The following is a 19,359-nucleotide window of genomic DNA, read 5'->3' on the forward strand; positions in this document are numbered from 1 at the left end:
CAAATTCAATTAATAAATCATATTGCATCACACTGGTATAAGTCGCAGCCTGAACCAACTTATCACCCCAAAGTTGGCGATGCCAAAGGTGAATCTCTCACTGGTCACTGTCCACAGTAACTTAGGGAAGGTTATACCGTGCCCAAAAACGTTGTGTCACATCACCGTAGTTACAATGTACGCTTACCGGGTACAGTGTGTTATTCCCCAGCTGGTTACCACTGGTGTTAAGGGCCTGATTACCCTCATTACGTCCTGGAGGAGCGACTGGTCGACGCCAGAGAGATGCTTCAGGGAAGAAAGTTTGGTGTTGGGGGGATGATCCCGGCACGTGAGGTGGGGGGGAGAGGAGGAGGGGGAGCAGGAGGAGGGGGGTGCAGGAAGAGGGGGGTGCAGGAAGAGGGGGGTGCAGGAGGAGGGGGTGCAGGAGGGAGGGTGCAGGAGGAGGAGGAGGGGGGGGGGGGTTGCAGGAGGAGGAGGAGGAAGGGGGGGGGGAAGAAGAGTGGAGGCGGGGCATTGAGGACGTCGCCCAAGAGCGACCATCTTCACCACTCTGCCTCACCCAGCAAGACACGGACTCACACAGCTGGACTCATCAACTCATCGCTCCTCACACCTGAACAACGTCACCATACCACCACGACAACCTTACTGCTCACACACACACCTGGTAGCTCAGTGGACATCACTCAGGACTCGTAATCCTGGGGACCGGGGTTCCATCCCCGGCGCCGGCGAGAAACAAAAATGGTCAGAGTGTCTTTCACCCTGATGCTCCTGTTCACCTAGCCGTAAAAAGGTACCTGGGAGTTAGACAGCTGCTACGGGCAGCTTCCTGGGTCGGTCCAGGGTCACCCCAGACGCACGCCTTACCCCCCTGCACCACGACATGGTAAGGAGTCTTGGTAGCGAGCCCCTCTACCTACCTCAGAGTGCCGGCGGGTTTTATGCAAAACTTGGGTTGGCTCCAGCTCCCGGCCGCCACACTTCAAGTGGACTGGTGCGGCTGCCAGGTGTAAAACATTTAGCACGTCGTGGTTCGTGGGTTAAGGTGGGTGTCTGGGGTTCACTGGTTCCACGACACCGTTCTCATCCAATGATTCTCTCATGGCTTTGTAAACACACTAAACAATTAGGCTTACAAGAAAGAGATTACACACTGTGAATTTGGACTATTTTATGTAAATGATGAAAATATATATATAGACAGAAATACCCTGGCTTTGCGCCCTGGAGAGGGGGGGGGGGGACCTGCTGCATGGGTAACAGCTTCTCCCCCGTATCAACCTACCCTGGCTTTGCGCCCTGGAGAGGGGGGGGGGACCTGCTGCATGGGTAACAGCTTCTCCCCCGTATCAACCTACCCTGGCTTTGCGCCCTGGAGAGGGGGGGGGGGACCTGCTGCATGGGTAACAGCTTCTCCCCCGTATCAACCTACCCTGGCTTTGCGCCCTGGAGAGGGGGGGGGGAACCTGCTGCATGGGTAACAGCTTCTCCCCCGTATCAACCTACCCTGGCTTTGCGCCCTGGAGAGGGACCACCTGCTGCATGGGTAACAGCTTCTCCCCCGTATCAACCTACCCTGGCTTTGCGCCCTCGAGAGGGACCACCTGCTGCATGGGTAACAGCTTCTCCCCCGTATCAACCTACCCTGGCTTTGCGCCCTCGAGAGGGACCACCTGCTGCATGGGTAACAGCTTCTCCCCCGTATCAACCTACCCTGGCTTTGCGCCCTCGAGAGGGACCACCTGCTGCATGGGTAACAGCTTCTCCCCCGTATCAACCTACCCTGGCTTTGCGCCCTCGAGAGGGACCACCTGCTGCATGGGTAACAGCTTCTCCCCCGTATCAACCTACCCTGGCTTTGCGCCCTCGAGAGGGACCACCTGCTGCATGGGTAACAGAGATCCAAAAGCTACAGCATTTAAACTTATGACGAGGACCGGGCCGCGGGGACACTAAGCCCCGAAATCATCTCAAGATCACCTCAAGATAAGATAACAGCATTTGATATCAATGGGAATCAGTTGAGCAACGGTACCTGGGGATATTAAGTGCCAGTTACAATCACTGTATCCCTGTTGTTGGGGACAGGAAGCCATCACTTGTCGAGGCTCCCAAAGGGCCTACATCAACAATACTGCTGCGGGATGCCACCCATAACAGTTACCTATTAACAACTTGCTGAAAATTAGGCTATCAGCTGACAGAAAACGTGCCTAATCGTCTCTATCCTGTTCAGGGGGAATTGACCCCGGGTCCCTCGGTTGTGACCCGAATACGTAGACCATTGTGCTACAGAATAATATATTAGTGATTTAATAAGAGCTGCCTTGTATGGACCAATAGGAGCTTCCTCGTATAGACCAATAGGAGCTGCCTTGTATAGACAAATAGGAGCTGCCTTGTATGGACCAATAGGAGCTTCCTCGTATAGACCAATAGGAGCTGCCTTGTATGGACCAATAGGAGCTGCCTTGTATGGACCAATAGGAGCTGCCTTGTATGGACCAATAGGAGCTGCCTTGTATGGACCAATAGGAGCTGCCTTGTATAGACCAATAGGAGCTGCCTTGTATGGACCAATAGGAGCTGCCTTGTATGGACCAATAGGAGCTGCCTTGTATGGACCAATAGGAGCTGCCTTGTATAGACCAATAGGAGCTGCCTTGTATGGACCAATAGGAGCTGCCTTGTATGGACCAATAGGAGCTGCCTTGTATAGACCAATAGGAGCTGCCTTGTATGGACCAATAGGAGCTTCCTCGTATAGACCAATAGGAGCTGCCTTGTATGGACCAATAGGAGCTGCCTTGTATGGACCAATAGGAGCTGCCTCGTATAGACCAATAGGAGCTGCCTCGTATAGACCAATAGTAGCTGCCTTGTATGGACCAATAGGAGCTGCCTCGTATAGACCAATAGGAGCTGCCTCGTATAGACCAATAGGAGCTGCCTTGTATGGACCAATAGGAGCTGCCTTGTATGGACCAATAGGAGCTGCCTCGTATAGACCAATAGGAGCTGCCTCGTATAGACCAATAGGAGCTGCCTTGTATGGACCAATAGGAGCTGCCTCGTATAGACCAATAGGAGCTGCCTCGTATAGACCAATAGGAGCTGCCTCGTATGGGCCAATAGGAGCTGCCTCGTGTGGACCAATAGGAGCTTCCTCGTGTGGACCAATAGGAGCTGCCTCGTGTGGACCAATAGGAGCTGCCTCGTATAGACCAATAGGAGCTGCCTCGTATAGACCAATAGGAGCTGCCTTGTATGGACCAATAGGAGCTGCCTCGTATGGACCAATAGGAGCTGCCTCGTATGGACCAATAGGAGCTGTCTCGTATGGGCATAAAGTATAGTACAGTAGGCCTATTGGCCACAAAGAAGTGGTAATAGGCCAAATCCCTCTGAAAAATCAATTTTGAACTCGAACTGGTTACTTCGAATCAGGTCCTATTTAGATACACCGTGTAGACGAGGGTTCAATCCCAAGCTATAGCTTCATAAATTCCCCCCCCCCCCCCACAGACGTATCACGCTCTTGTGATTTAATTGTGTATTGACGTGGGTTGGCGGAGGGGGGGGGGGGGTTGGAGGGAACACCCCCCCCCTACACACCTTTGAGGGGGTGTTGGGGTGGGGGGGGGTGGGGGATAGACAGGTGCATCTTAAGAGACTACCTTAAGCCTCACGCCAGTACGGTCAAGACCAGGTTGGTAGGTTTTATCTCACATATACATCTTCGCTTCCATCTCCCTCCCGCTGGGCGGTAAATTGCAGCCCACCTGAGGTCCAGCGGGGGTATAGTGGCTGTTATGTATGCAGCGATATGCCGGGGTTGGGAGTAGACTTGTTGGTATAACATGCCTTTGTATTTGGAGCTATAGTCGCAAGATATATGTGTGTGTTGTGTGTGTGTGTGTGTGTGTGTGTGTGTGTGTGTGTGTGTGTGTGTGTGTGTGTGTGTGTGTGTGTGTGTGTGTGTGTGTGTGTGTGTGTGTGTGTGTGTGTATCGCTTCTTGAAGGGTCAGAATTCGATATAAATAGCACCAGATCAAGACCTTTCTGCAATTTCCTTTACATTCATATATTGTTATATATAAAAAGTATAAATAATAGAGATCATAGTAGAGCACCTGAAACCGGTTCTCAAACACCTATTGAACCTCAGTCATAACATTTTTCATAATTTAACCAATAATAACTCGTATTAACCCAACCAGCAGTTTAGAACCAGGCATTCAGTACTCCATGTTTCAACCCTCCAAGTTCAAGTATGTTTATTGAGATAAGAAAGTAAATACATCTCAAAGGGATAGAGTAGCTTAGGCTATTTCGACCCCTCTCAACCCTCCAAATAACTCCTTTCACGTGGAACAAAGTCCAACGTCTCAAGTCCAAACTAAACAACATCTACCAATTGGACTTCCAGCCAGTTTCTTGAATATATGATGATGAGACGTAGTTAGCAAGACATAGACGCCCCTTAGTGAATGCCTGGTCGTGAGACGCTTGTAAAGTTATGTTTACAAGGAGGCTATGAGTCTATGGCTTGTGTTGGCGGGTGTTGGATACTGAGTTAGTTTATTGTGGTAGCTATTGTTAATTGTGTTCACAGTACCAATGTTCCTATTGTTTCCACTGTTTCCAACCATTGTTGTTGTTGGGGCTCCTGTTGTTGCTGGGGCTCCTGTTGTTGTTGCTGGGGCTCCTGTTGTTGTTGCTGGGGCTCCTGTTGTTGTTGCTGGGGCTCCTGTTGTTGTTGCTGGGGCTCCTGTTGTTGTTGCTGGGGCTCCTGTTGTTGTTGCTGGGGCTCCTGTTGTTGTTGCTGGGGCTCCTGTTGTTGTTGTTGGGGCTTCTGTTGTTGTTGCTGGGGCTCCTGTTGTTGTTGCTGGGGCTCCTGTTGTTGTTGCTGGGGCTCCTGTTGTTGTTGGGGATTCTGTTGTTGTTGCTGGGGCTCCTGTTGTTGCGAGGGCTCCTGTTGTTGTTGGTGGGGCTCCTGTTGTTGTTGCTGGGGCTCCTGTTGTTGTTGGGGCTTCTGTTTTTGTTGCTGGGGCTCCTGTTGTTGTTACTGGGGCTCCTCTTGTTGTTGCTGGGGCTCCTGTTGTTGTTGCTGGGGCTCCTGTTGTTGTTGGGGCTTCTGTTTTTGTTGCTGGGACTCCTGTTGTTGCTGGGGCTCCTGTTGTTGTTGCTGGGGCTCCTGTTGTTGTTGCTGGGGCTCCTGTTGTTGTTGGGGCTTCTGTTTTTGTTGCTGGGGCTCCTGTTGTTGCTGGGGCTCCTGTTGTTGTTGCTGGGGCTCCTGTTGTTGTTGCTGGGGTTCCTGTTGTTGCTGCTGGGGCTCCTGTTGTTGTTCCTGGGGGCTCCTGTTGTTGCTGGGGCTCCTGTTGTTGTTGCTGGGGCTCCTGTTGTTGCTGGGGCTCCTGTTGTTGTTGCTGGGGTTCCTGTTGTTGCTGCTGGGGCTCCTGTTGTTGTTCCTGGGGGCTCCTGTTGTTGCTGGGGCTCCTGTTGTTGTTGCTGGGGCTCCTGTTGTTGTTGCTGGGGCTCCTGTTGTTGTTGCTGGGGCTCCTGTTGTTGTTGCTGGGGTTCCTGTTGTTGCTGGGCCTCCTGTTGTTGCTGGGGCTCCTGTTGTTGTTGCTGGGGCTCCTGTTGTTGCTGGGGCTCCTGTTGTTGTTACTGGGGCTCCTGTTGTTGCTGGGGCTCCTGTTGTTATTGCTGGGGCTCCTGTTGTTGCTGAGGCTCCTGTTGTTGCTGGGGGGCTCCTGTTGTTGCTGGGAGGCTCCTGTTGTTGCTGGGGTTCCTGTTGTTGCTGGGGCTCCTGTTGTTGCTGGGGGTACTGTTGTTGCTACTGGGGCTCCTGTTGTTGCTGCTGGGGCTCCTGTTGTTGCTGGGGCTCCTGTTGTTGTTGCTGGGGCTCCTGTTGTTGTTGCTGGGGCTCCTGTTGTTGCTGGTGCTCCTGTTGTTGCTGGGGCTCCTGTTGTTGCTGGGGCTCCTGTTGTTGCTGCTGGGGCTCCTGTTGTTGCTGCTGGGGCTCCTGTTGTTGCTGCTGGGGCTCCTGTTGTTGATGGGGGCTACTGTTGTTGCTGCTGGGGCTCCTGTTGTTGCTGGGGCTCCTGTTGTTGCTGGGGCTCCTGTTGTTACTGGGGCTACTGTTGTTACTGGGGCTACTGTTGTTGCTGGTGCTCCTGTTGTTGCTGGGGCTCCTGTTGTTGCTGGGGGCTCCTGTTGTTGCTGGTGCTCCTGTTGTTGCTGGGGGCTCATGTTGTTGCTGGGGCTCCTGTTGTTGCTGGGGCTCCTGTTGTTGTTGCTGGGGCTCCTGTTGTTGCTGGGGCTCCTGTTGTTGCTGGGGGCTCCTGTTGTTGCTGGGGCTCCTGTTGTTGCCGGAGCTCTTGTTGTTGCCGGAGCTCCTGTTGTTGCTGGGGCTACTGTTGTTGCTGGGGCTCCTGTTGTTGCCGGAGCTCCTGTTGTTGCTGGGGCTCCTGTTGTTCTTGCTGGGACTCCTGTTGTTACTGGGGGTTCCTGTTGTTGCTGGGGGTTCCTGTTGTTGCTGGGGCTCCTGTTGTTACTGGGGGTTCCTGTTGTTGCTGGGGCTCCTGTTGTTGCTGGGGCTCCTGTTGTTACTGGGGGCTCCTGTTGTTGCTGGGGCTCCTGTTGTTACTGGGGGCTCCTGTTGTTGCTGGGGCTCCTGTTGTTACTGGGGGCTCCTGTTGTTGCTGGGGCTCCTGTTGTTGCTGGGGTTCCTGTTGTTGCTGGGGTTCCTGTTGTTGCTGGGGTTCCTGTTGTTGCTGGGGTTCCTGTTGTTGCTGGGGTTCCTGTTGTTGCTGGGGGCTCCTGTTGTTACTAGGGGCTCCTGTTGTTACTGGGGGCTACTGTTGTTACTGGGGTTCCTGTTGTTACTGGGGGCTCCTGTTGTTGCTGGGGCTCCTGTTGTTGCTGGGGCTACTGTTGTTGCTGGGGCTACTGTTGTTACTGGGGCTACTGTTGTTACTGGGGGCTACTGTTGTTACTGGGGCTACTGTTGTTGCTGGGGCTCCTGTTGTTGCTGGGGTTCCTGTTGTTGCTGGGGCTCCTGTTGTTGCTGGGGCTCCTGTTGTTACTGGGGCTCCTGTTGTTGCTGGGGCTCCTGTTGTTACTGGGGCTCCTGTTGTTGCTGGGGGCTACTGTTGTTGCTGGGGGCTACTGTTGTTACTGGGGGTTACTGTTGTTACTGGGGGCTACTGTTGTTGCTGGGGGCTCCTGTTGTTGCTGGGGGCTCCTGTTGTTGCTGGGGGTTCCTGTTGTTACTGGGGGTTCCTGTTGTTACTGGGGGTTGCTGTTGTTGCTGGGGCTCCTGTTGTTGCTGGGGCTCCTGTTGTTGCTGGGGCTCCTGTTGTTGTTGCTGGGGCTCCTGTTGTTGCTGGGGGTTCCTGTTGTTGCTGGGGGTTCCTGTTGTTGCTGGGGGTTCCTGTTGTTGCTGGGGGTTCCTGTTGTTGCTGGGGGTACCTGTTGTTGCTGGGGGTTCCTGTTGTTGCTGGGGGTTCCTGTTGTTGCTGGGGGTTCCTGTTGTTGCTGGGGGCTCCTGTTGTTGCTGGGGGCTCCTGTTGTTGCTAGGGGCTCCTGTTGTTGCTGGGGGCTCCTGTTGTTGCTGGGGGTTCCTGTTGTTGCTGGGGGCTCCTGTTGTTGCTGGGGGCTCCTGTTGTTGCTGGGGGCTCCTGTTGTTGCTGGGGGCTCCTGTTGTTGCTGGGGGCTCCTGTTGTTGCTGGGGGCTCCTGTTGTTGCTGGGGGTGAGCGACATCGTCCGCCGGTGAAACTACCTGTCCCACATTAACGCCAATTTGCACCATTGAGCCTCAGGAAATGGAGTCACCTGGAAGAACATGGGACCACACCCTCATGTGTTCTCAACTACTTGGAGAACATTATATACCCTTCAAATGTTCACAGCCAGACACTTGGAGAACAGGAAGACTGACTCGGGTGTTCAGTCTTTCTTTCAAAGACTGAAAGAAAAGGAAACGCGGACTAAGAACGATGCTCAAAGGCCGCAAAGAAGACTAAGAACGATGCTCAAAGGCCGCAAAGAAGACTAAGAACGATGCTCAAAGACCACAAAGAAGACTAAGAACGATGCTCAAAGACCACAAAGAAGACTAAGAACGATGCTCAAAGGCCGCAAAGAAGACTAAGAACGATGCTCAAAGACCACAAAGAAGACTAAGAACGATGCTCAAAGACCACAAAGAAGACTAAGAACGATGCTCAAAGACCACAAAGAAGACTAAGAACGATGCTCAAAGACCACAAAGAAGACTAAGAACGATGCTCAAAGACCACAAAGAAGACTAAGAACGATGCTCAAAGACCACAAAGAAGACTAAGAACGATGCTCAAAGGACTCAAAGAAGACTAAGAACGATGCTCAAAGACCACAAAGAAGACTAAGAACGATGCTCAAAGGACTCAAAGAAGACTAAGAACGATGCTCAAAGGACTCAAAGAAGACTAAGAACGATGCTCAAAGACCACAAAGAAGACTAAGAACGATGCTCAAAGGACTCAAAGAAGACTAAGAACGATGCTCAAAGGACTCAAAGAAGACTAAGAACGATGCTCAAAGGACTCAAAGAAGGCCAACAAACACACACACACGCCCGTTAAAACAAACGCCAGAAGACAAGCGCCGTCCTCCCGACCACCACAACAAACCCGAGCCTCCGCCCCCATGGTCAAGGTTACTGTACGACCTCCTTCTCCACCCCAGGGCTGCCAGGTGTAGATGTGGGGGGGGGGGGAGGTGTAGATGTGGGAGAGGTGGTGTAGATGTGGGGGGTTGTGGTGTAGATGTGGGGGGGGAGGTGTAGATGTGGGGGGGGGAGGTGTAGATGTGGGGCGTAGATGGAGGGGTGTGGGAAGGTGTAAATAAGGGGAGGTGTAGATGAAATGAGACGTAGAAGGGGAAGGTGTCTAGAGGTCAACATTTCACAACCCACAACCATGGGTTGTGAAGCTCGTCAACGTGTCGAATAAATGTAAACAAAGCCGCCATGATTACAAAAAAAAAGATGTACAGGTTTCGCAATTGGTGGGGAAAAAGCTTGATAATTTCCGGCCCTAAGTGGAAAGCATTCCAGTCAGCTGGTATAGTTTAATGACCGTCGTCTGGGGGACAGGAAGCCTGCACCTTAGTCCTATCAATGCAACACCCCCTTCCCTTCCTCGAGGTACTTATCCTATTAGGTGAAAAGAAGCATGAGGTGAAAGGAAACAAACCCAACTTTTTTTTTTTTTTGCTTGGGATCAAACCCGGTTGTGAGGTTCGGTTGTCGACCATTAAGCCAATTGATAGTTCACTTCAACGTGGAGGCCTGATCGAAGACCGGGCCGCGAGGACATTGAGCACCGAAATGATGGTTAGAAATCTAACTACAGCTTTTGATCTAAGCCAAACGATCGTTGGTGATTTGGGTTGGACATAAATAGGAGTCGCTTCATATAGTCTTAATAGGCCATCTGCTATTTCCTGTATCCCTCGTGTTGTTAACTGGTGTACTACAGCAGACTACAAGAGTCTACAGCAGACTACAGCAGTCTACAGCAGACTACAAGAGTCTACAGCAGACTACAGCAGACTACAGCAGTCTACAGCAGACTACAGCAGTCTACAGCAAACTATAGCAGACTACAGCAGTCTACAGCAGACTACAGCAGCCTACAGCAGCCTACAGCAGACTACAACAGTCTACAGCAACTACAACAGACTACAGCAGTCTACAGCAGACTACAGCAGACTACAACAGTCTACAGCAGTCTACAGAAGACTACAGCAGACTACAGTACATTACAACAGTCTACAGCAGTCTACAACAGTCTACAGCAGACTACAGCAGACTACAACAGTCTACAGCAGTCTACAGAAGACTACAGCAGACTACAGTAGATTACAACAGTCTACAGCAGTCTACAGCAGACTACAACAGTCTACAGCAGACTACAACAGTCTACAGCAGACTACAGCAGACTACAGCAGTCTACAGCAGACTACAGCAGTCTACAGCAGACTACAGCAGACTACAGCAGTCTACAGCAGACTACAGCAGTCTACAGTAGACTACAGGAGACTATAGCAGACTACAACAGTCTACAGCAGACTTCAACAGTCTACAGCAGACTACAACAGTCTACAGCAGACTACAGCAGTCTACAGTAGACTACAGGAGACTATAGCAGACTACAACAGTCTACAGCAGACTACAGCAGTCTACAGTAGACTACAGGAGACTATAGCAGACTACAACAGTCTACAGCAGACTTCAACAGTCTACAGCAGACTACAACAGTCTACAGCAGACTACAACAGTCTACAGCAGACTACAGCAGTCTACAGTAGACTACAGGAGACCATAGCAGACTACAACAGTCTACTACAGCAGACTACAACAGTCTACAGCAGACTACAAGTCTACAGCAGACTACAAGTCTACAGCTGTCTATATTATACACATGTTGTTGGTGTAGACTAAATACTACTCACTTCATGCCAAGAATGTAGATTTAATTTAGACTTTTTACACCTGTTTAATGCAGCTGTTATATCTTGAGGTTATCTTGAGGTTATCTCGAGGTTATCTTGAGGTTATCTTGAGATTATTTTGAGGTCATCTTGTGTTATCTTGAGTTTACCTTGAGATTATCTTGTTATCTTGAGGTTATCTTCTTATGTTGAGGTTATCTTGAGATTATCTTGAAATTATGTTGAGGTTATCTTGAGATTATGTTGAGGTTATCTTATGGTTACCTTGAGATTATCTTGAGGTTATCTTGAGATTATCTTGAGGTTATCTTGAGATTATCTTGAGGTTATCTTGAGATTATCTTGAGGTTATCTTGAGATTATCTTGAGGTTATCTTGAAGTAATGAAATGCATAAACTGTTATACCGAAATAGTTTTTAATTCTGAATTGAACATCTGTAATGATTTTAAAGTAATTGATAACTGTAACTTCTAAATCTAAATCTAATTCTTGAGTAAACAGTTTATAATTACAGAAATTACATGTTATTTTCTCTTAGGAAAATAATGTACCGTGAATTTGTGTAAAGAAACCTATATATAATTTGTTGGAGACATGTGACATGTGAGTGACACGCAGTCGGTTCGTAACGGGAAGATTCCGAGCTCAATCCCCCGTGTCCCTTCGGAGGACAGAGGTGTTTGGGTTCAACGGCTCTAGTCCCTAGTAACAGGAAGTTGTGGGTTCGATCCTGGGACACATCGAAGAATAGGAAACCACGAGGAGCCAGGTATCCCGCTGGGAGACACCAGGCTGAAGTCAGGTATAAGGAGGAGGCAGGTATAAGAAGTTATATATGACTTCTTGACCGTTACATGTGTGTGCTGATTAGACAGTCTAAGTGATTACACATCCAAGACTGCATGATATTGCATAGGTATAGACATGAATGGCAATAATCTAGCATTGAGTGATAAAGCAAATATCTTGAAAAGTCATGTGTGCTTGACCTAGCAAGCAAGCAAGCAAGCAAGCAAGCAAGCCAAGAAACTTATGCTGCCTTAAGGCGAATCTCACGCTTTCTTGACAGCAGCGGTTGCAAAATCTTCCATGAGACGCCAGTTCCCTCTCTTTTTGAGTATGCAAGAGAGACATCTCACATGATGTCTCAGCTTGGAGGTGGCCCTATGATGTCCCAGCTTGGAGGTGGCCCTATGATGTCCCAGCTTGGAGGTGTCCCCTTGATGTCCCAGCTTGGAGGTGTCCCCCTTGATGTCCCAGCTTGGAGGTGTCCCCATGATGTCCCAGCTTGGAGGTGTCCCCTTGATGTCCCAGCTTGGAGGTGTCCCCCTTGATGTCCCAGCTTGGAGGTGTCCCCATGATGTCCCAGCTTGGAGGTGTCCCCATGATGTCCCAGCTTGGAGGTGTCCCCATGATGTCCCAGCTTGGAGGTGTCCCCATGATGTCCCAGCTTGGAGGTGTCCCCATGATGTCCCAGCTTGGAGGTGGCCCCATGATGTCCCAGCTTGGAGGTGTCCCCATGATGTCCCAGCTTGGAGGTGTCACCATGATGTCCCAGCTTGGAGGTGTCACCACGATGTCCCAGCTTGGAGGTGTCACCATGATGTCCCAGCTCGGAGGTGTCCCCATGATGTCCCAGCTTGGAGGTGTCCCCATGATGTCCCAGCTTGGAGGTGTCCCCATGATGTCCCAGCTTGGAGGTGTCCCCATGATGTCCCAGCTTGGAGGTGTCCCCATGATGTCCCAGCTTGGAGGTGTCCCCATGATGTCCCAGCTTGGAGGTGGCCCCTTGATGTCCCAGCTTGGAGGTGGCCCCATGATGTCCCAGCTTGGAGGTGTCCCCATGATGTCCCATGCATCATGATCCCAGACACAGGTAAACAAATATTCTGGTTTACCTTAACACCAAAAGTCAACAATCATCCATACACGTTGCCACAACCCATCCTGGATATGTATGTATACGTGCGACGAATTCATACATAAATTCATAGCGACCATTGAGAGATTTCGTCAGAGGTTTCCTAACGTGCCCCTGACCATGGGTATACCTCTTACACAACAAGGGTTACAGTATACCCTATGGGTATACTTCTTACCCAACAAGGTCCCTCCCCTTTACGGTATCCTTCAGACTAACCTTCGTAGCCTTGAGATGGGATGGGATGGGACAGAGATGGGGCCGAAGATGGGATGGAATGGGATAGAGATGGGACCGAAGATGGGATGGAATGGGACAGAGATGGGGCCGAAGATGGGATGGGATGGGACAGAGATGGGGCCGAAGATGGGATGGAATGGGACAGAGATGGGGCCGAAGATGGAATGGAATGGTTGATATACCTTTTAGCTCATCTTGATCCAGTTGGTTGTGAGTGAGCGTGAGGTGTTCCGGGCCGCGGATTCGATCCCATTCTACAACTCCAATATTTATATAGTGAGTAAATAAGTTATATTTCTTCATTAGTACCATCTGAGGGGGGGGGAGCCTGACGGCTGAGTGGACAGCGCTCGTGATTCGTAGTCCTTGAGGTTCCGGGTTCGATCCCCGGTGAAGGCCAGTCTCAAATGGACAGAGTTTTTTTCATCATGATGCCTCTGTTCACCTAGCAGTAAATAGGTACCTGGGAGTTAGACAGCTGCTATGGGTTGCTTCCTGGGGATGTGTAACAAAAAGGAGGCCTGGTCGAGGACCGGGCCGCGGGGACGCTAAGCCCCGAAATCATCTCAAGATAACCTCAAGATAGAGTATTAAACACACATGTTTTAACAGGTACTAAAAAACATGTTTCAACAGGAATTAAAACAAATGTTTCAACAGGTATTAAAACACATGTTTTAACAGGTATTAAACACACATGTTTTAACAGGTACTAAAACACATGTTTCAACAGGAATTAAAACAAATGTTTCAACAGGTATTAAAACACATGTTTTAACAGGTATTAAAACACATGTTTTAACAGGTATTAAAACACATGTTTTAACAGGTATTAAAACACATGTTTTAACAGGTATTAAAACACATGTTTTAACAGGTATTAAAACACATGTTTTAACAGGTATTAAAACGCATGTTTTAACAGGTATTAAAAAAACATGTTTTAACAGGTATTAAACACATGTTTTAACAGGTATTAAAACACATGTTTTAACAGGTATTAAAACACATGTTTTAACAGGTATTAAAACACATGTTTTAACAGGTATTAAAACACGTTTTAATAGGTATTAAAACGCATGTTTTAACGGGTATTAAAAAACATGTTTTAACAGGTATTAAACACATGTTTTAACAGGTATTAAACACATGTTTTAACAGGTATTAAACACATGTTTTAACAGCGCCTTTCTGCAATGAACTACACACTCTCGGCTTGGTTCCCGCCCCACAGGTACTCCCCTGAACTCAATACTAAGCTGAAGCTATGTGTCACAAGGTGTCAAATCATGACTCGTGACAAGAGCTGTCACGAAGTCACGATGCAGCAATACCGGGCAATAAACGATATTATTATTCAATCTTATTATTATTCAATAAAAATATCGCACCTATGCTGCTCCCTGTGGATTTTATTTTTTATTTTTATTTTTATTTATTATTTTTATTTTTATTTATTATTTTTATTTTTATTTATTATTTTTATTTTTATTTTTATTTATTATTTTTATTTTTATTTTTTATTTTTATTTTTATTTTTATTTATTATTTTTATTTATTATTTTTATTTATTATTTTTATTTTTATTTATTATTTTTATTTTTATTTATTATTTTTATTTTTATTTATTATTTTTATTTTTATTTTTATTTATTAATATTTATTTATTTTATTTATTATTATGGGAAACAGATGAATTTGGTCGCGATAGCAAATATGAGTTTCACACTAGTTTCACACCCTCGGGCTTGGTCGTGGACCGGGCCGCGGGGCCGTTGAACCCCGAAATCATCGCAAGGTAACCGCAAAATCCCTCTGCGGTTTCCTTTAGTCTTAAAAGTTAATTTATTTATATTTAATCACCAATTGTGTTGATCTCTGAAAATAGCGATTAATGGCCTGATTATTTTCAGAAATGATTGGTTGTACTTCAGTAAGGTGTTGACCCAATCCCTTATACCCAGGAAGGGTATACGGGTGCCAGTATCAGGGGAAATAGGGCGTCGACGGAGTATACCAACGAAGACTAGTATCATACCAGTATCGATCAATCAAATGAGCCCAGGATATGTTGATCCCAAGAGGTCAGGTCAAGTCAGATGACCCTGGCCGCCACGCCCTGTGTCAGGTCAACAGTGTATATACATTGTACACCCACGTGGTTGTAAACTCATTGTACACCCACGTGGTTGTAAACTCATTGTACACCCACGTGGTTGTAAACTCATTATACACCCACGTGGTTGTAAACTCATTGTACACCCACGTGGTTGTAAACTCATTGTACACCCACGTGGTTGTAAACTCATTGTACACCCACGTGGTTGTAAACTCATTGTACACCCACGTGGTTGTAAACTCCGTTCAATGATAGAGCTTTACCTGTAGACGCCACCCTGCCTTAACACAGCTGATAAGAAAGGCTATCTTGAGGTTATCTTGAGATGATTTCGGGGCTTTAGTGTCCCCGGGGCCCAGTCCTCGACCAGGCCTCCACCCCCCAGGAAGCAGCCCGTGACAGCTGACTAACACCCAGGTACCTATTTACAGGCTTCACTAAAGAGTAATATCAAACAAATGGAGACGTATCTTTCAAGCGATGATAAGCTTCAGAGGAAGCCAGACAGCGTTTCTTTTGAATTCCTTCTGTATTGCAAAGGTTCCTCCCTTGCAAGGCTCCCCCCACCCACCCACCCCCCCCCCTTTGCAAGGTAACCTCGTCTCATCACAGTCGACTTGATAATGGTCCAAGAGGTTACCTTGAGGTTACCTTGAGGTGCTTCCGGGGCTTAGCGTCCCCGCGGCCCGGCGGTCGACCAGGCCTCCTGGTTGCCGGACTGATCAACCAGGCTGCTGTGACTCGTATGCGAGCAGCCGCGTCCAACAGCCTGGTTGATCAGTCCGGCAACCAGGAGGCCTGGTCGACGACCGGGCCGCGGGGACGCTAAGCCCCGGAAGCACCTCAAGGTAACCTCAAGGTAAGATGGACCGAAACGTCGTCGTCTCTTCAATATCTAGTGTGTGGTTTGGTCAACATTTTTCAGCCACGTTATTGTGACTTTAAATCTCCATCTGTATCACCTGGGCTGTTGGAGACCCTAACCGCGGACCCCAGGCGTGAAAAGCAGAGGCTTTATCCACTCACCAATGAATTGTCTTACTCTAAGACCACTCAAAGTCTTACTAAGACTCATAGCGTAGTGTTAATCTAAGACTATTCATAGTCTTATTAAAACTCATAGCTGAGTGGATAGAGCCTCTACTTCACACACCTGGGGGACCAGGATTCGAGTCTCTTACAACCCAAGAGAAAGAAACCAATAATTACGTTATCCGTTTTAAAAAAAGATAATAAAGTTACCAACCAGTTTAAGCTGCATTTACAGGTTTCCAATACATGGTTATATATCACAGTCAAGTTCCCCCCCCCCCCCCCCAAAAAAAAAAAAAAAAACTTAATTAAGTTCTGTCAAGGAGTACAAAGAACCGGTTTGCCTTCAAGAGTCCTCCTGAGGCTTCAATTCTTACGTGGTTGTAGAGGTGACTCACAGGGTTGTAGTGGTTGGCCACAGGGTTGTAATGGTGGCCCCGAATAGTATCTATAGTGACTATATAGTCACTATGGAGGGAACGTTCATAATATGCACTGTTATATACAACAAAAATCATGTTTTCATACTTTTGAATATCCAAAAAAAAGTAGGGCTCAATAACCAGCAAACTAGACTACCCATTAACCCTAATGACATAGGCCTAAATAACCAATTCTTGGCTTAATACACACACGAAATTTTAGACCTATTTTAGTGAGGTCTAAAATTTTGGGTTCAAAATTACATATTTTTAAGATACATATAAATTTCTTAGGCAGCGTCACTCATCCTGTGAGTGGACACACCGCCATAGTGACAGTATTGGGCAGCGTCACTCATCCTGTGAGTGGACACACCGCCATAGTGACAGTATTGGGCAGCGTCACTCATCCTGTGAGTGGACACACCGCCATAGTGACAGTATTGGGCAGCGTCACTCATCCTGTGAGTGGACACACCGCCATAGTGACAGTATTGGGCAGCATCACTCATCCTGTGAGTGGACACACCGCCGTAGTGACAGTATTGGGCAGCGCCACTCATCCTGTGAGTGGACACACCGCCATAGTGACAGTATTGGGCAGCGTCACTCATCCTGTGAGTGGACACACCGCCATAGTGACAGTATTGGGCAGCGTCACTCATCCTGTGAGTGGACACACCGCCATAGTGACAGTATTGGGCAGCGTCACTCATCCTGTGAGTGGACACACCGCCATAGTGACAGTATTGGGCAGCGTCACTCATCCTGTGAGTGGACACACCGCCATAGTGACAGTATTGGGCAGCGCCACTCATCCTGTGAGTGGACACACCGCCATAGTGACAGTATTGGGCAGCGTCACTCATCCTGTGAGTGGACACACCGCCGTAGTGACAGTATTGGGCAGCGCCACTCATCCTGTGAGTGGACACACCGCCATAGTGACAGTATTGGGCAGCGCCACTCATCCTGTGAGTGGACACACCGCCATAGTGACAGTATTGGGCAGCGTCACTCATCCTGTGAGTGGACACACCGCCGTAGTGACAGTATTGGGCAGCGTCACTCATCCTGTGAGTGGACACACCGCCATAGTGACAGTATTGGGCAGCGTCACTCATCCTGTGAGTGGACACACCGCCATAGTGACAGTATTGGGCAGCGTCACTCATCCTGTGAGTGGACACACCGCCGTAGTGACAGTATTGGGCAGCGCCACTCATCCTGTGAGTGGACACACCGCCGTAGTGACAGTATTGGGCAGCGCCACTCATCCTGTGAGTGGACACACCGCCATAGTGACAGTATTGGGCAGCGCCACTCATCCTGTGAGTGGACACACCGCCATAGTGACAGTATTGGGCAGCGTCACTGATCCTGTGAGTGGACACACCGCCATAGTGACAGTACTGGGCAGCGCCACTCATCCTGTGAGTGGACACACCGCCATAGTGACAGTATTGGGCAGCGCCACTGATCCTGTGAGTGGACACACCGCCATAGTGACAGTATTGGGCAGCGCCACTCATCCTGTGAGTGGACACACCGCCATAGTGACAGTATTGGGCAGCGCCACTGATCCTGTGAGTGGACACACCGCCATAGTGACAGTATTGGGCAGCGCCACTCATCCTGTGAGTGGACACACCGCCATAGTGACAGTATTGGGCAGCGTCACTCATCCTGTGAGTGGACACACCGCCATAGTGACAGTATTGGGCAGCGTCACTCATCCTGTGAGTGGACACACCGCCATAGTGACAGTATTGGGCAGCGTCACTCATCCTGTGAGTGGACACACCGCCATAGTGACAGTATTGGGCAGCGTCACTCATCCTGTGAGTGGACACACCGCCATAGTGACAGTATTGGGCAGCGTCACTCATCCTGTGAGTGGACACACCGCCATAGTGACAGTATTGGGCAGCGTCACTCATCCTGTGAGTGGACACACCGCCATAGTGACAGTATTGGGCAGCGTCACTCATCCTGTGAGTGGACACACCGCCATAGTGACAGTATTGGGCAGCGTCACTCATCCTGTGAGTGGACACACCGCCATAGTGACAGTATTGGGCAGCGTCACTCATCCTGTGAGTGGACACACCGCCATAGTGACAGTATTGGGCAGCGTCACTCATCCTGTGAGTGGACACACCGCCGTAGTGACAGTATTGGGCAGCGCCACTCATCCTGTGAGTGGACACACCGCCATAGTGACAGTATTGGGCAGCGTCACTCATCCTGTGAGTGGACACACCGCCGTAGTGACAGTATTGGGCAGCGTCACTCATCCTGTGAGTGGACACACCGCCGTAGTGACAGTATTGGGCAGCGCCACTCATCCTGTGAGTGGACACACCGCCGTAGTGACAGTATTGGGCAGCGCCACTCATCCTGTGAGTGGACACACCGCCGTAGTGACAGTATTGGGCAGCGCCACTCATCCTGTGAGTGGACACACCGCCGTAGTGACAGTATTGGGCAGCGTCACTCATCCTGTGAGTGGACACACCGCCGTAGTGACAGTATTGGGCAGCGCCACTCATCCTGTGAGTGGACACACCGCCGTAGTGACAGTATTGGGCAGCGCCACTCATCCTGTGAGTGGACACACCGCCGTAGTGACAGTATTGGGCAGCGTCACTCATCCTGTGAGTGGACACACCGCCATAGTGACAGTATTGGGCAGCGTCACTCATCCTGTGAGTGGACACACCACCATAGTGACAGTATTGGGCAGCGCCACTCATCCTGTGAGTGGACACACCGCCATAGTGACAGTATTGGGCAGCGTCACTCATCCTGTGAGTGGACACACCACCATAGTGACAGTATTGGGCAGCGTCACTCATCCTGTGAGTGGACACACCACCATAGTGACAGTATTGGGCAGCGCCACTCATCCTGTGAGTGGACACACCGCCATAGTGACAGTATTGGGCAGCGTCACTCATCCTGTGAGTGGACACACCGCCATAGTGACAGTATTGGGCAGCGTCACTCATCCTGTGAGTGGACACACCACCATAGTGACAGTATTGGGCAGCGTCACTCATCCTGTGAGTGGACACACCGCCATAGTGACAGTATTGGGCAGCGTCACTCAT

General features: G+C 49.3%; 3 protein-coding genes across 3 annotated transcripts in view; 2 read left to right on the forward strand and 1 right to left on the reverse strand.

Annotated features, from left to right (window-relative positions):
* Positions 1-10,103, forward strand: part of LOC138368809 (uncharacterized) — a 54,479-nt gene extending 44,376 nt beyond the window's left edge. Inside the window, exon 2 of the mRNA XM_069331507.1 lies at positions 9,535-10,103. Within this exon, the coding sequence (XP_069187608.1) occupies positions 9,535-10,103 (569 nt within the window). The remainder of the gene's footprint in view (positions 1-9,534) is intronic.
* Positions 1-19,359, reverse strand: part of LOC123756831 (DNA oxidative demethylase ALKBH2) — a 166,473-nt gene that overhangs the window by 96,746 nt on the left and 50,368 nt on the right. The gene's annotated exons all lie outside the window — the stretch shown is intronic.
* LOC138368810 (uncharacterized) lies at positions 11,873-12,376 on the forward strand. Its single transcript, XM_069331508.1, has one exon. The coding sequence runs from the start codon at positions 11,873-11,875 to the stop codon at positions 12,374-12,376; it is 504 nt and encodes a 167-aa protein (XP_069187609.1).

Source organism: Procambarus clarkii, chromosome 26 (assembly GCF_040958095.1).
Source record: "Procambarus clarkii isolate CNS0578487 chromosome 26, FALCON_Pclarkii_2.0, whole genome shotgun sequence".
In the NCBI taxonomy this organism is placed as follows: Eukaryota; Metazoa; Arthropoda; class Malacostraca; order Decapoda; family Cambaridae; genus Procambarus; species Procambarus clarkii.

Bases quoted from the DNA above. Each gene is read 5' to 3' on its own strand.
- LOC138368810 (XM_069331508.1), top strand. From the start codon at position 11,873: ATGTCCCAGCTTGGAGGTGTCCCCATGATGTCCCAGCTTGGAGGTGTC.